Source organism: Diabrotica undecimpunctata, chromosome 4 (genome assembly GCF_040954645.1).
Source record: "Diabrotica undecimpunctata isolate CICGRU chromosome 4, icDiaUnde3, whole genome shotgun sequence".
Lineage (NCBI taxonomy): Eukaryota > Metazoa > Arthropoda > Insecta > Coleoptera > Chrysomelidae > Diabrotica > Diabrotica undecimpunctata.
The window spans coordinates 23971728-23987491 of NC_092806.1; the positions used below are offsets into that span (position 1 = coordinate 23971728).

At 32.5% G+C, this 15764-nt stretch overlaps 1 protein-coding gene across 1 annotated transcript; it reads left to right on the forward strand.

Moving 5' to 3' along the window:
- The first annotated feature begins 328 nt into the window (after positions 1-328).
- On the forward strand, positions 329-14104 carry Syx5 (syntaxin 5). The gene is made up of 4 exons (XM_072529154.1): positions 329-934; positions 9519-9851; positions 11240-11416; positions 13810-14104. Exons 1-4 carry the CDS (start codon positions 547-549, stop codon positions 14022-14024), a joined length of 1113 nt encoding a protein of 370 aa, XP_072385255.1. The 5' UTR covers positions 329-546; the 3' UTR covers positions 14025-14104.
- Positions 14105-15764: the final 1660 nt, after the last annotated feature.

Consider the following 15764-nt stretch of genomic DNA (forward strand, 5'->3'; position numbering starts at 1 on the left):
GTTTTGTTTTGGTTTTGATCACTTTTGAGTAGATTTGTAGAAGACCAAAATGTCAAACATACTAATATCTTAAAGTAGGCAACAAGTAAAACGTTAATAGGAGTAAATTTGGAAAATTAAATTCTAATGTATTTTCTTCAAGAAAACCAAATAATTTTGAAACACGCTTAAACATTTTGTAGCAATTATATCTTTAAAAAAACATATAATTTGTTCTATTTCCTTAATGTAAAGAGTTAAAAACCATTACTGTGTTTTTTGCTGTAACCCGGAACGAAACAGGATCTAAATTAGATATTCCAGTCTGTCACTGTCATATGTATACGTCATGTGGCAAATAGACGTGTACCAAAGTGTACTTTCAAAAGAAAAAGTAAAGTTCATTATTAATTACAATTAATCATATTGAACCCTATTAAACAATTAGTCATGGTAAAAACAACAGTAGGTGATAAAAATATAGTATAAAGTGAAATAGTGAAATTATAGTGCTTTAAATATGGTTGTGCTACTTTTAAAATTAATTTTGTAGCCTCTAAGAATGCAATGCTTCCTAGACGTCGCCGAGCTGGCTCTGAAACTGAGCCACCCCAAGTTATAGTAGGTAACGATAATTATTGGACTAACTCTCAGCCTCAGACAAATCAATCACACACGGTGTATCCAAACAATGTTACATCTGACTATTATTTAGAGGAAGATTATATTGAAGATTACACTGAACCAGAATTAGTCATGACTGCCAGAGACAGAACTAGTGAATTTGTAAATACTATACAGACATTACAAGGCAGAAATATTGCTAGGGCAGTAGCTGCTAGGGACCCAAAGAAATCAAGGGTTATACAAAGCCATAGTGAGTTCATGCTTATTGCAAAGAATGTTGGAAGGCATATAGCTAGTACTTATGCTAAATTGGAAAAGTTGACATTGTGTAAGTTACTTTAATTTCTCATATATGTTCATATGCATTCACATTGCTTCCTTACAGATAACCATTCCTAGTATAATGTTTTTAGGTTTATAGCTTTGATCTATTATGTTTTTGGATGATGATGATCATATTGTTTCTTATCATAGGTATTTACTGAAATATTTTCTTTAGTTGTCCCAAACTCTATTGAGAGGAATAATAATTCCTTTGGGGACTTGTGAGATTTCTTGTTTATCTAAATCGCATCCATCCAAAAAGAGAGGTCTCAATGACCTTCTTGCAGATAATTAAATATATTATTGTTATTTAGATGTATATCCCAAATTTGCCACTATCCATACCCTAGCATCTGTTCTAAACCTAGACATACTTAAGTAATTAAAAAAGTTTTTCAGTATTTAAATTCACATAAAAAAGAAATAGAATGAAAAATGGAATTAGAAATGTTTGTTAAAAATACTAACAATAAGCAAAGGCAATGCCACTGTTATAATGGATATTATTCAATATCAGGACAAGATTTAAGACCTAATTTTAAATGGGCCTTCTACCAAAGAATTCAACAAAAGCTTTAGAAAACAAGTTTGGTTTACTTATAAACAAGAGATTACCAAAGAAATTACTAACACCTCATTACAGTATGACACCTTATTTTTATGAAGTACCTAAGTTATACAAAAGCAAATACATCACTCAGAACCATTTATAGTAATATGAATAATATTCCATAATAATAATAAATCCATATAATAATATGGATTTGCTGGCGCCAGTAGTTGTTGATGCACCAGTAAAATAAAATGACATGTATAAACAGATACTGGCAAGTAGTGGCGAGCAAGTCCAAAAACTGCATGCATTGTGCCAGTAAAGTTAGGATCTTCCAACTTTACATGAGCCAGTATCCATTTTATAGGTGTTTTAAATGGAATTTGCATGTGTAAACATTTGTGTTGTGTGGTTATTTTAAATTAAAATACATTTTATAGTTATTATAATATTTAGATAATATTTTTAAATTTGTAGTTAAACAATTTTAATAACTATCATTTGAAATTAGCAGTTCTTTACAAGGTAAACAATGGAGAACCCAAGACATTGCAGCAATCCAAATTTGGCCTCTCTGCTTATCATTACTTCTCTTTTCCACACAGCCAATAACCTCTTCACAATACTTTTTAGAATTAAACTACACCCTAGACAGACTCCAAATTTTATTTCCTTGATTGACATATTATTATTGTGTGAACAACTATTACAAGTCAGAATTGAAAATAATATTTCACTGTGCAAACTTAAAAATGAAACTGGCATGCCAAAATATTCTGTGCTGTTAAATCTAGTGTAAAACCTTCACTGGCATGCAAACAGGAAAGGTGTAGCTACTGGCTCTAGCAAATCCATGCATGTATAAACTCGCCTTTATAATTAATAAGTTAAGAAGGTTCAGAAAAAAAAAGTGATTTGGCTAGTACTGATAGTATTAGAGTATCTGTTTTTTTTTTGGAGCAAACATTGAATTTTATGTGTGACACCATATTTTGTCTTGAAATTGTGGTTTTTAGGTGGCAAGGAAAACTGTTCCCAATACTTAATCAGAAATTTGGACATTTATGTTATTTCTTATGTTGTGTTTAAATTGGAAAGTAGTCCAATGGAATCTAAAATATTTGTCTTCAATAATGTTATAGTACATCCAGATACATTCTAACTATGTTCTATCTTGCATTAGCAAAGATCATATCTCCCAATTCTTGATTCAAATAATTATGTAGTGACATATTCACACCTTTATAACAATATTTGACAATATTATAAATATGTAACAGTTACTTGTAAATAAATACATCTGAATATGCCATGGCATAATTGGTTGATTTTAATAATCACTTAATTATTTACTGTAAGAAAAATATTGTAACATCTCTGTATCCCAGAAGTAATTCAAATTTATCCATGGTATTAATGTTCTTTTAAAGAATCTTCATTTAAAATCTTTAACTGTCTCAATCAAGTGCTGCAACTTTTACTTTAGTTTTATTTCATCTCTAAATATTTTCATGAGGAAGCAACCAAATAGTTATTACCCAACCAAATGCTTGTATATCTGGAAGTATGCGGTATCAACTTTTGCCTTGTAATTAGTATTAAGCCTTAGAAGACAAGGTATGGGTTGTTATAGTACAGCATTATGCACTATGTAGTGGAATTTTACTCAATTTGTGATTCTAACAGAAAATTTTAATTAAGTAATATACTTGAGATCTTCAAATTATTACTACCCATCTGAAAAATTAAGCTTTAATTCCAAATTAAGGTATCTTCAATTCAAAAGTCTTCACTTACAAAATCACTGTATTATTTGAATCTGCTATTTAGTAATATTTGGTAGTTTTTTAAGTTTTGTTGCTTGTTGTTTAAGCTTTTGTTGTTTAAATTTTAGCTGTTGTCTTGTCAAACTGTGACCTTGAATCTTGTTTGATCTTCAGTAAATGTGTCTATATTACATACCAATACTATTTAAGTTATGATTTAACATTTCACACCCTTAATGAAAAAGTGGCACAACTAAAAAATATGCTTTTACAGAAAACACAAAAAATGTTTCTTTATTAAAAAGAAACTTGCCATTTTAGTACTAAAAATTTTTAACATGAAAGAATTAAGTATTAACAAATGTGCCAATTTATGATGGAAAGTAAATCTACAACATAGAGACTTTTTCGAAATACTACTGTTTAATATTATAATTTAAAATTATTTATTATTATAAAATATTGTCTGTTTGCTACTACATCAATGCACTAAAATTAATGTTAGACTTAAAAATTAATAAAAGTCTTTTTCATTTATCATCTTTTATGAAGCCATGTTGATCTACTTTTTTAAAAGTTGTTTGCACCATGTGATCCTTAATGCTCAAAGTATCTTTGAAAAAATGTTCAAATACTTTTTGTGGTTGACTGACTGCCATTATTTATTAAAAAAATATATGTGTGTGCCATTATCAATTTTTCTAACTATTATTTGTAAAAAAATGATAATTACATGCTGATTACTGATATTTTGTACAATAAACACTTTACCATATACCATAATATACAAAACAAATGAGATTTTATTAATAATAAAGGCACAACTTCACCCTAAAATGTTTCAGAAACTCTGTGGAGTATGATTGTAATCAGTCTCTCTTCACCAAATTGCTGTATACCTCAGTTTACAATGGAAAGTGTCTAGTTTGTACTCAATTAATTTAAAAATTTGTATTTTATTCTTGGCTGATCACTACACACAATTTTTAATGAGTCTTTTAAGTCAGGTGTTTTTCCTGACTTTTGGAAAATCAGTTATTTGGCACCAAGTCTGGTAGCAGAGCTGATGTATATAATTATAGACCCATATGTAACCTTAGTTGTATTTGAAACCTTTTTGAAGGCATTATTATAAAATATATGATTTCATTATTTAAAGCCATCATTGATGAACAATTTGGTTTTCAAAAGGGTAAGTCATTTGAGTTGAATCTTCTTACATATGTGAATTTCTTGTCAGGCTTATTGGATGAATCAGGGAAATACATGAAATTTATACAGCTATTTCTAAGGTGTTTGATACATTATGATATTGCCCTACTGGAAAATTTGGAATTTATGGGAATTACTGATTCATTTTTAAGCTGGTTCATCAGTCATCTTAAACTTACCAAATAGATCCTTGATGGTTAAGGTGGACAGTTTTCAATCTCCTGAAACAAATGTCCTATATAGTATGCCTCAAGGCTTCCGCCAAGGACCTCTTCTATTTAGTAATTTTGTTAATAATATTGCTCATTGTTTCCAGTATAGTAAATTTCTGTTTTGCAGACAATCTTAAATTTTACTCAAATGTGACTAATACAGATGATTGTTTATTGCTTCAGTTGAAGCAATAATAGGTTGGTTGACTGGTGTGAGGTGAAGATATTCCATTCAATTCTTGACTGCCCTTAATTTTGAGTAGGATTAATATAGCTGATCTAGTTAGAAATAGTCATAACCATAAAACGTTGCAAATTAGAATACCTGGGCCATATAATGCACAATGAACAACGATACAACCTACTTCGGACCATACTTCAAGGTAAAGTGCATGGGAAAAGAGGTCCAGGACGAAGAAGAATATCCTGGCTGCATAACCTGCGAAAATGGTTTAACTTAACCACTACCGGACTTTTCAGGTCAGCAGTCAACAAAGTCAGAATAGCCATGTTGGTGTCCAACATCCGTAACGGATAGGACCATAAGAAGAAGAAATTAGAAATTCTAGATCAGTTATTGTGTTTTGTCCATCTATCTCTCACATAAATGTAGGTCATAATTCGTACATCTCTAGACCAACATATCTGTATCTGATTTGGAAAATGGCTAATATGTTTTATTTTATTGTTCTCTTCTAATAATTTTATGTCATAATTTGGTATCCTTTTCATTGTTTTATGCCACTGTTGACAGAAATTGTCTTTTACTTCTATATCCTTTTACCTTGTTCATGTGCTACAATTAATATACAGATACAGCATATTCTTTCAGATAAAGGTTTAAAATGCACCACCATTTTGCCGAACTCCTTGCTTAATAAGTAAACTGGTGCCAAAATTCTATCTACTCCACTCCTATTGAATAATATATGATTCTCTACTTTTATGATTTCATTACTGTTTTGTTTTATCTCTTGCAGTGCTGCTTTGCAATGTTGAGCGATTAGTAGCATAGCACATGAGTGGGATTTTACGAATTTTGGAAAATTTAAAAAAAAAAATTTTTTTTATCAACTAGTTATAGTGCGTTACTATTATAATTACATTGGTAAACACAATTTACATAATCCAATCCAATCCACAATTTACAAATTTCCATTGGTAAACAAATTGTGGTACTTAAATTTTTATTTAACTCAAGTAGATATATTTATTGCTACCTCTGCCATTGTTTTGTTAATTAATTTCTGCTGCTTTCAGGCAGTCACAATGAGGTTATATAATTTAACTGTTAATTATTGCACATATTTACAATTATCAATACATATATGTTTAAATTAAGATAATATATTAATATTACATGAATATTTTTAGACTCAATATCATATATTTTATTTCTAATATCGATAAAGTTATCTACATTTTTGGAAGTCATTATATTTTTACTGAATCACTGTCTCAAATAAAGTAAACAAGATCTGTAGATAAAATGTCAGACAAATGTAAGCAAAATCAATATTATACATACCCATAATTGTCTTTTTAGAGGTCAAATGTAAAATATTTATGAAATTAATAAAAAAAACAAAAGTTTGTCAATAGACAAACGTGGTATAAACAATCATGATGTTTGGAGGCAAATACTTCATAAGAAATATGTAATAGTTAATGATCATCCATTAGAACAAGTGAGTCTTTTCAATTACCAAGGGTATTACATGACAAGTTTTGACAAAGATACAGACATTGGTCACAAAATTGACATGTTTCAGTATATATGGGGAACAATTTGTATAACATTGAAAAACTAGACAAGAAATGAATAATGATAAAATTCAATAAGACACTCTTGCATTAAAGTTTTTTTGGAAGCTTGTTTTCTTTTATCCTAAATAAATAACAAACAAATTTCATAAAACATTTTCGAGGCAAAGAAAACCAATTACATTTGTTTACTCTATAAATAGCTTGCCATGGGCCTCTAAAAATGAGACTTGGGAATCTGGTTAGATACCAAACTATCATTCTCAAGCCACATCAATCAAGTAACGAACAAGGCGATGAAAGTACAGGAATTTATCCAACGCACATCTGTAGACCTGTCTTTGTTCACATTTAGAAGACTATTGTGGTCGCGATAGGCCCATTCTAGAGTATGGATCAGTTGTATGGTCCCCATCATACAACTGTTACATTAAACAGATTGAAAGGGTTAAAAATAAATGCAGCTTTTAGAAGTGGATACCGGAGAGTGGGTAAAGAGACAGTATTGATTTAGCAACACTTGGATCAAGGAAGACATTGTTAGATTTATGTTTCCTGAACAGTTATTAATACTATTATAGATTGTCCTCAATTGTTGTCACTCATTAGCCTTAAAGTACCCAGTAGAAGAGCTAAACGGAAATCTTTTCAGTGCCATTTCACCATACTAATTATGGTATAAAGGAACCAACTACACGATTGGTCCGGAGTGCTAATAGCCTGCTAAGAAAAATAAATATTTTTAAGTAGTTTATTTAAAAAGCAACTGAAAAAACAACAAAAAGGTGTTTTATAATAAGTGATCTCTTTTACATGTCAATACTAGTCTACCCTTGATAGCTTCGTTAAAGTTTGTTATGGTTTATTATTCTAAGATGTTTGATATTTGGTGGGGAGGATTGGCACCTGGACAAGCCAAAGACAAACCTTTCCAGCCCCAATACACGCATTGTTAAACCATGGAGGGGCCATTATCATTTTGTTACGTATCATGTGAAATGAGACTTTCACATGACATCTTCTCTGTGTGAAGAGCCAGAAGGCCGTGAGGCTCCATAGTCACGTTGTCGTCGTTGTGTTACGATTTTCAAAACATTAATGCCAGAAAGGTATTACCAGATTTGGTAGACAGAGAAATAAAAGTATAAGATAAGAACTGAATATCTACTGATCAATGAGAAAATTAAAGAATACAGAACGAAACGGAAACTAAATAAAAACAACATATAAAAGCAAATGATGAAAATCATTTAGCTAATCAAATGCTAAATTATATTCACCGAAATGAAGAAGAACTGTAGGACATTGAAAATATGCAACAAAGTGTTATCCCGAGACGAGCAATAAATGGCTAATCGCTGGAAAGATGAAGTAGAAGACATGTAGTGGATTCATCATCATCATCAGTGGTGCTACAGCTCTAGTTGAGCCTTGACCTTCCCCAGTCTATTTCGCCAGTCGTTTCTGTTCATCGCCAACCGTTGCCAATTTGCCGCGCCGATTTTCCTTGCGTCCTCGTCCACACCGTCCCTCCATCTCAGTCGTGGTCTGCCTCTACTCCTATTTCCCACTGGGACCGATAATAGAGTTCGTCTGGGTGGGTAATTTTCATTTGCTCTTGACACATGTCCAGCCCATCTAAGCCTACCTATTTTTATGAATCCAACCTTCTCCAACCTTCTCCAAATACCATTCTCACAGAATGCGCCCATTATTCTTCTTAGTATTTTCCTTTCGAAGACGAGCAGAAGATTTGCGTCTGTTTTGGAGATGGTCCATGTTTCTGACCCATGACATGGACAGGACGAGTAATAAATGACTAATCGCTGGAAAGATGAAGTAGAAGACATGTAGTGGATTACCAAGATAAATATTGGAAAAATAGAATAACTATAGCATCAAATTTTTCTGATAGCACTGGTAGCGAGATCGTGTAGCGTGGTACTCTAGGAATATTTTAGACAGCAGGCAGGCACACTTTAATCAATTAGTTTATCCGTAATCTTTAAAACTGCCATTTCAAGCTTTCTGTACAAAATTGCGTATTTATACATTTCCTCGAGAAATTGATATTTTAAAAGCTTTTATTTCAACTGTTCGGGGTTAAAATTAATGATATCTCGAAAACGTATGGTGATTTAGATAAGTAGTTCTCCGATTCAACAAACATATAAATACGCAAATTTTAACGAGGTAATTTTAAAGCAGATAATGAAGATGAACAATGGAATAAGTAATTAAAATATAACCAAATAAGTTCATAGTAAGTATGTTAAAATATTAAGAATGTTAAAAATAAAATATTTAAGTAAGCACTCAATACTTTTCCAAACATTCTTTACCTCTAAAAACGAATGTTTTAAGACCAACTCGAATTAAAGTGAAAAAAATGAACTACAGCCTCATCTTCGCTAGCAATTGGGCATAATCACTGAGAGCATTGCGACACTGATGGCATTGTACGCGTTTTTAGTCTGAGGACAGTTTCAGCTATCATCCTACAACGTCCGGCGGTCAAGATATGCCCACTGTCTACTTGTTAGTAAATATTTTTTTGTTTTTACTTCATTTTATTATTATATTTGTTTTATGTGCAACGAATAAACACGATAAAATACCGAAAGAATGGAGAACTAAAGAACTAATCCTGCTATTAAAAAAAGGTGATAAAAAACTGCCAGAAAACTACAGAGGTATCAACTTGTCAACTTTGATTTATCAAATATGTTGGCAACATCACGTTAAAATCGTTACTTTCGATCACCGCCACAGCCACAATATCAGTCGGTACTAAATTAGTCTTTATTCACTATTTTACAATCAAGGAAGTAACAATAAACAAAATCAAACCGAACTTGAAACGTTTACCCAAGAAAATACTACGAACTTTAATGAACAAAAAAAACTTGATTACAATGCACAAAAAATGAAACAAAAATAGTGGAAACTTTATTGCGGTCTATTATACCAAAAACAATCAGCAAATAAAAAATATTCCTTTCATTTCATAAAATTTAACCAAGTTTTTTTAGATTTGCCGTTAGCTTATATAGTAATTTCTTATACAATAACTATTTCTAGTGGCAAAACGAAAATCTTTATTTGACGACAAAACATCAGAAATCCAAGAACTAACATATATCATAAAAGGTGATCTTAGCAACTTGAATCAACAAATAGCCCAATTACAAGATGTATCTAGAAAACAGAAGCAGGGATCAAGTGGGAAACATCTACAATCACACACTAGTAGCGTCGTCTTAGCACTCCAATCCAAATTAGCAAGTATGTCAACGGATTTTAAACAAGTGTTAGAAGTTAGGACAGAAAATTTGAGACATCAGAAAAACAGAAGGGACCAGTTTTCCCAAGGAGGGTTACCTCCACCAACTGTTGCATCATCATCTGCTCAAGGTATACTATTTTTTAATTTATTTTTTTTCTCAAGTAGATTTTTATTTAAGTAGACAGTGACAGCTTCATTTTTTTATTGCTTTTATTTATAAATGGGGTGGCGATGTAAATATTGATCTAAAAAATAGATCAATGATTGACTATACAGTCCATAAACGCTCTTTGCAAAAGAAAACTACAAAATCTGAAATTCATTTTATGTTGATTTGACGTAAATCACTTTATCGAAAAATGCTTCCCAATGTAGATTTCTTTAAATATGGCACCATAACATCGGTTTAGTTCAAATATCTTCAAAACGCTTTTTTTAAGTGATAATATTCTTTATAGTTATTTAGTGTAATGTACCCAATCGTTTGATAGAAACACGTTTTTTTAATTGCCGTCACAAGCGGCTCGTTTAGGAGGCGTATTGGACATATATTTTTTGTATTTAAAATATTCGTAACTTTTTTGTATTTAAAAATGTCATTTTGGGTAATGTGAGTGACGATTTCAGTCATGAGAGATGAAGTTATTTTCTGTCATAAAGTCCACGAGTCTTTAATTGAGAATAGTGTCGAAGACTTTAGCCAAAACATTTATTAGAGAAATCGGCCTGTGAGAGTTAGGATTGGTCCGGGGTTTGCCCTTTTTAGGGAACAAAATTATATTGACTACCTTCCAAGTGCTTGGAAAGTAGCAGAGTTTAAGCGAGATGTTGACTATTTTCGTCAGGTAGTGGGTGACGCTGGGCAGAAGTTTTTTCACGCAGTTCCTGGGAATTTTGTCAGGTCCAATTGGAGTTGCCTATTTGGCGGTAATTCTCCAATTTTTGTTGATCCACATCGGCCATAAGAGAGTGCTTATGGGGTATCTGTAGATCGAAAGGGGCTTCGAGCAGTTGATGTGTATATCTCAGAGTGGTCACAGGGAAGGCTTGGTCAAATCTGAGTTTGTTTGGGATGGTGAATATATTTAACGGCCTCGGACGTTGATGATCGGAGTTAATTATTATTTGGTTTTTCACCACTAGGTGAGAAAGGTTGGATGTTATTAATTTATTTGTTTTGTTAGGATTTTGAATTTAGACCAAAATGATTCGCCATCTCGGTAGTCCAGGGCTGGAGGTGGTCCTAAGCCACCAGTTTATTAGGCGCCACACCCTTCCGGTAGGGATCTATGGACGAGAATCACCAAGCTTGCAAGCCGTAATCTCATGCTGTACTGCTCCACCATAGGCCGATCAGGCACCAGACATATTCTAGTCTAAGTCTAGTCTAGTTAGCAGATTCATGAAGAATTTTAAACTACTAAACAAATTAGTAATTGTAGTTATCTGCTAAATATTCTTCATGGTTATTGTGAGGCATAAACAAAATTTTCTTAAAATAATTTTTTTTTTCCAGGAAGTTTATTGCTTCAAGAACAGGATCAAGTGAGTATAAATATGGAAACTGCAGCATTGATTCCAAAAGGACAGACCCAAATGCAAGCTGCCTTGATGTATGACCAAACGGATAATTATTTACAAAGCCGTGCAGAGACTATGCAAAATATAGAATCGACTATAGTAGAATTAGGAGGTACGTATTTTTGTATGTATGTTTTAAGCAACAAATTTAACTTTTCGAGTAATTCAGGCAGTTTTCAATCCTTTTTTTGGAACCACAGCGTTCTTAACCCGGGACCCATACGCGATGAGTAAACGAGGAAAAAACGAAATAGCCGGACGACCAATATAGCCGCTTATACATATACAGCTTTTACCAAACCATTTTTGAGTGCATTATAGATTTCTTTCTGTTTAATTTGGAAGCGACAAAAAAACCTTATCTTAAAAAAAACCTTTCTCAGAGAAAATCGAAATAATGCAGCATCTATAATATACAGATGATCATTAGTTTAATTGGAATTCAATATGAAGCTCGAGGAGTTTCATATTGAACATATGAAAACAAAAACAAAAGTCGAGGACATAGCAACAAAAATTGCCAAACTTAAATGGAGCTTCGTGGGCCACACTGCTAGACAAAAAGACCAACGTTGGAATACTACAATACAACATTGGAGACCTTACAAAAGTAAACGACCAAGAGGAAGACCACAGATGAGATGGGTTGATGACATTAAAAGAATAGCCGGAACAAATTGGAAATATGTTGCTCAGGATAGAGACCGATGGAAGGAGTTGGGAGAGGCCTATGTCCAAACATGGACGACAGAAGGCTAAGAAGAAGATAATATACAGATAATAAATTAGTTCAATGTACCACGGTAAAAAATATGGAATAAACTCCGATTTCCATCCATACGATTTTGATGAAATTTTGAAATTAACCTTTATTTACCATCAACTTCAAAATCGACCCTATTCAGATATGTGTTTATTATTCTGAGGGATGAAAACTACCCCTTATTGCAAAAACTCAATAAAATTATAACTTGATGCATTTAATGAGTTGAAAAACATTTATAAAGTTTGAATTACATTTGTATGATACTGTAAAATACTATTTATGATTTGTTAACCCTTTTTGATTTATTTTAACCCCTATAAAGCTTCCTCTGTTAATTTAAACATAAAAAAACAATTTAGTGAATTTTTCATACTTTATTTATATTAATTGGCAATTTTTTATTGAGTGTAACTGCAATATTTTTGCGCTCTAAAATTTCAACCCTTAAAAATCATCCCTTATTACTAAAAACATTAAAAAATTATTTACACACAGGTAGACACAGAAACTGACCTTTCCGATCGATCTTTATCTTCAATGGAAAATTTAACTCTTTCGAAGATTGCAATTCAAATTGTTTACGGTCGCTCACGAAGGTCATTGATCACCAGTGGTAATCAGCATTCAATACCAATACTGTTTTGAGATCCTCTTTTAAAATATGAAATTTTACATTATTTTAAGCTATTTAAAAAAAATTGCGGAATATTGGAATTTTTAAACTTTTTAAACAGCCATATTGAGAACTAAATGCAATATTACCAACAGTAAAATTTTGGAAAACTGAATTTGTTCGTGGTCGTACGAGTGTTTTTGATGATGAGCGTCCAGGGAGGCCAAATGAAGTCACCACGACGGAAATGATCAACAAAGTCCATGACATGATTATGGCCGATCGTCGAATTAAGCTCCGTGAGTTAATAGAGATCCTAAACATTTCCTACGAACGCGTACACAACATCATTCACCATCATTTGGACATGAAAAAGCTATCCGCGCGATGGGTGCTGCGTTTGCTGACAATCGATCAAATGCAAAAACGTGTGACCACTTCGAAGACGCTTTTGGCGATGATACGGCGCGATCCGAAGGATTTTTTTTTGCCGATTTATCACCGTAGATGAAACCTGGGTGCATTATTCCACACCGGAAACCAAAGAACAGTCGAAACAGTGGCGCAAATGCGACGAATGGCCGCCGAAGAAGGCAAAGAGTGCACATTCGGCCGGCAAAGTGATGGCGACTGACAAAACGTCCCGGTTTGGAACGCAAAAAAGTGCTCTTTCACCAAGACAATGCACCGGCTCACCGATCGGCCGTCGCCATGGCAAAATTACACGAATTGGGCTATGAATTGGTTGAACACCCACAGTATTCCCCAGATCTTGTCGCCAGCGATTTTTTCCTGTTTCCAAACCTAAAACAATGGCTCGGAGGACGCCGTTTCGCAACAAATGATGAAGTCGTCGCTGAAACTTCGGCCTATTTTGAAGAGCTCGAGCAAAAGTACTATTCGGATGGGATAAAAAAATTGGAACATCGTCTTACTAAGTGTATCGAGCTAAAAGGGGACTATGTTGAGAAATAAATCGATTTAATTCCAAAAAACTTGTTTTTTCTATCAAAGGCTAGTTTTATATCAATCCACCCTTGTATATATCTTGAATCGTAGTCATTATTCATACATATTTTGCCATGGCCAGCAAAATGTTTTAACTAATTATTTCTTTAATTTTCAGGTATCTTTCAACAATTGGCTCATATGGTGAAAGAGCAGGAAGAAATGGTGGAAAGGATAGACAGTAACGTAGAACATGCCGAACTGAATATAGAAGCGGCGCACGCGCAGATCGTTAAATATTTTAAGAATATTTCTTCTAACAGGTGGCTGATGATTAAAATTTTCGGAGTTTTAATAGTTTTCTTTATATTTTTCACTGTATTTTTGGCATAATATTCTATGAGTTTTGTATAAATAATAATCTATTTCACATATATATTTAAAACACGTTTAATTAAAAATTATGAAATTTGTTTATTGTTTTGTTTTTTTTTTCTATTATTGAAGTGTTCTTTGAAATAATATTTCTCGAATCAAGGAGCTGGACAGAACACGACTCTACAGCCCAGGCACTGGTATCGAGATTCTTTACAATTACCTTTAGCAAAAGGTAGGGTGCAACGATTTCTTGGTTTTTGTTTAGTTTTTGGTGGAATAACATCAAGATATTCTATTTATCGGGAAGATTTTTTCAATGTAAATCGACATTTTGAAACATTCCTTTCATTAACATATTTCTGTAGCATCATTTCTTAGTTTAATTTTTATTTTCTGCATCCAAAGTTTTTTTATAAATTTGGTAACCATTAAACTTGGTAATTTTTAGTAAATGGCTGAATATGTCCATGTAATATTGTTTACCCTCTTTTTGCTTTACAAGTGTGTTGTTTCCACCTTCTGACGTTTTTCTAACTACGTATTCCAGTGACAAGTGAAACAGTGTTGGTATAATATTTATAAAGTTAGTTGAAACATTTCACTCAGACGCGATTTATAAGAGCAGTTCAATATCACATTTACTGATAATCACAAGTTAAATTATAAATAACACGCGAATGTTTCAAACGTATTTGAACAATCTCAGTACTCCGTTGGAGAGAAATGGAAGAAACAGAGAATGAAAGGTACATCCCATCAAATAAATATTGGACATTGACATGTTATTCAAAATCATAGATATTTTACATCCTACTTGGACTTTCATGTTGACTCATGCCAGTGTTATACAGCTAAATGTTTATTAGTATTTTACGACGTGTGATAAGTGTTTTGAATAATTATACTGTCAATATGGCCTTTTGACGACCATTTGAATGTGTTGAACGTAGTTTAAAATTTAAAAAGAAAGATCTACATGTGCAGTGTCAACGTACTGTTTTGAACATATATGAGTGCTCAAAAAAAGAAAATGAACAAAACTCTGACAAAAATATTGTTAAGAGAATAAATCAACTTACAAAACTATCACTATCGACAATTTGACGTATTGTAAGGGAAGGAAAGGTTGTAAATCGCTGTTTAAAACGAAAACGAACGAATCAAAAATTTAGAAAAATAGACGATGTCGATAAGAATGTTACTCGAAAGACTGTGTATAATTTCTACAAGGAAAACAAAGTACCTACACTACATATGATAGAGGATGCACTAAGAGAATATCCTGATTATGACTACCAATGTTTACCGACATTTCGAAATATTTTGATAGACTGTGGGTTTGGATATAAGAAAATAAATAATAGAATGGTAATAATGGAGTCGCAGCGAATAGTTAAACTTAGGCAGGAATATTTACATGAAATCAAAGAATATCGACAGTCCAATAGATTAATAATATATCTATTAGACCAGCATTTCTCAACCTTTTACCATTTGCGGCCCAATTTTCGATAATTATTTTCACCGCGCCCCCTCGTACAATAATAATATATGTACGCAATAATAATGTAGGTAACTTTAGTATTTTGACGCTAAACTTACAGTAAAACCTTAATTACCGAGAATAAGTAAATTTATTGATATGTGGCAACACCAATCCGGAACCGATGTCTCTCTTTGCGAAAAGTTTCAAGTTCACGGTATTAAAATATTCCAAGCAATAAATATAAATTTAAAGCGAGCATTTAATACTAG

What these genes read in the sequence shown, in the direction of transcription:
- Syx5 (XM_072529154.1), top strand. Translation starts at nt 547, where the DNA reads ATGCTTCCTAGACGTCGCCGAGCTGGCTCTGAAACTGAGCCACCCCAA. An exon ending in ATTGGAAAAGTTGACATTGT is followed by an intron (nt 935 to 9,518) that starts GTAAGTTACTTT and finishes AACTATTTCTAG; the next exon opens with TGGCAAAACGAAAATCTTTA. An exon ending in TGCATCATCATCTGCTCAAG is followed by an intron (nt 9,852 to 11,239) that starts GTATACTATTTT and finishes TTTTTTTTCCAG; the next exon opens with GAAGTTTATTGCTTCAAGAA.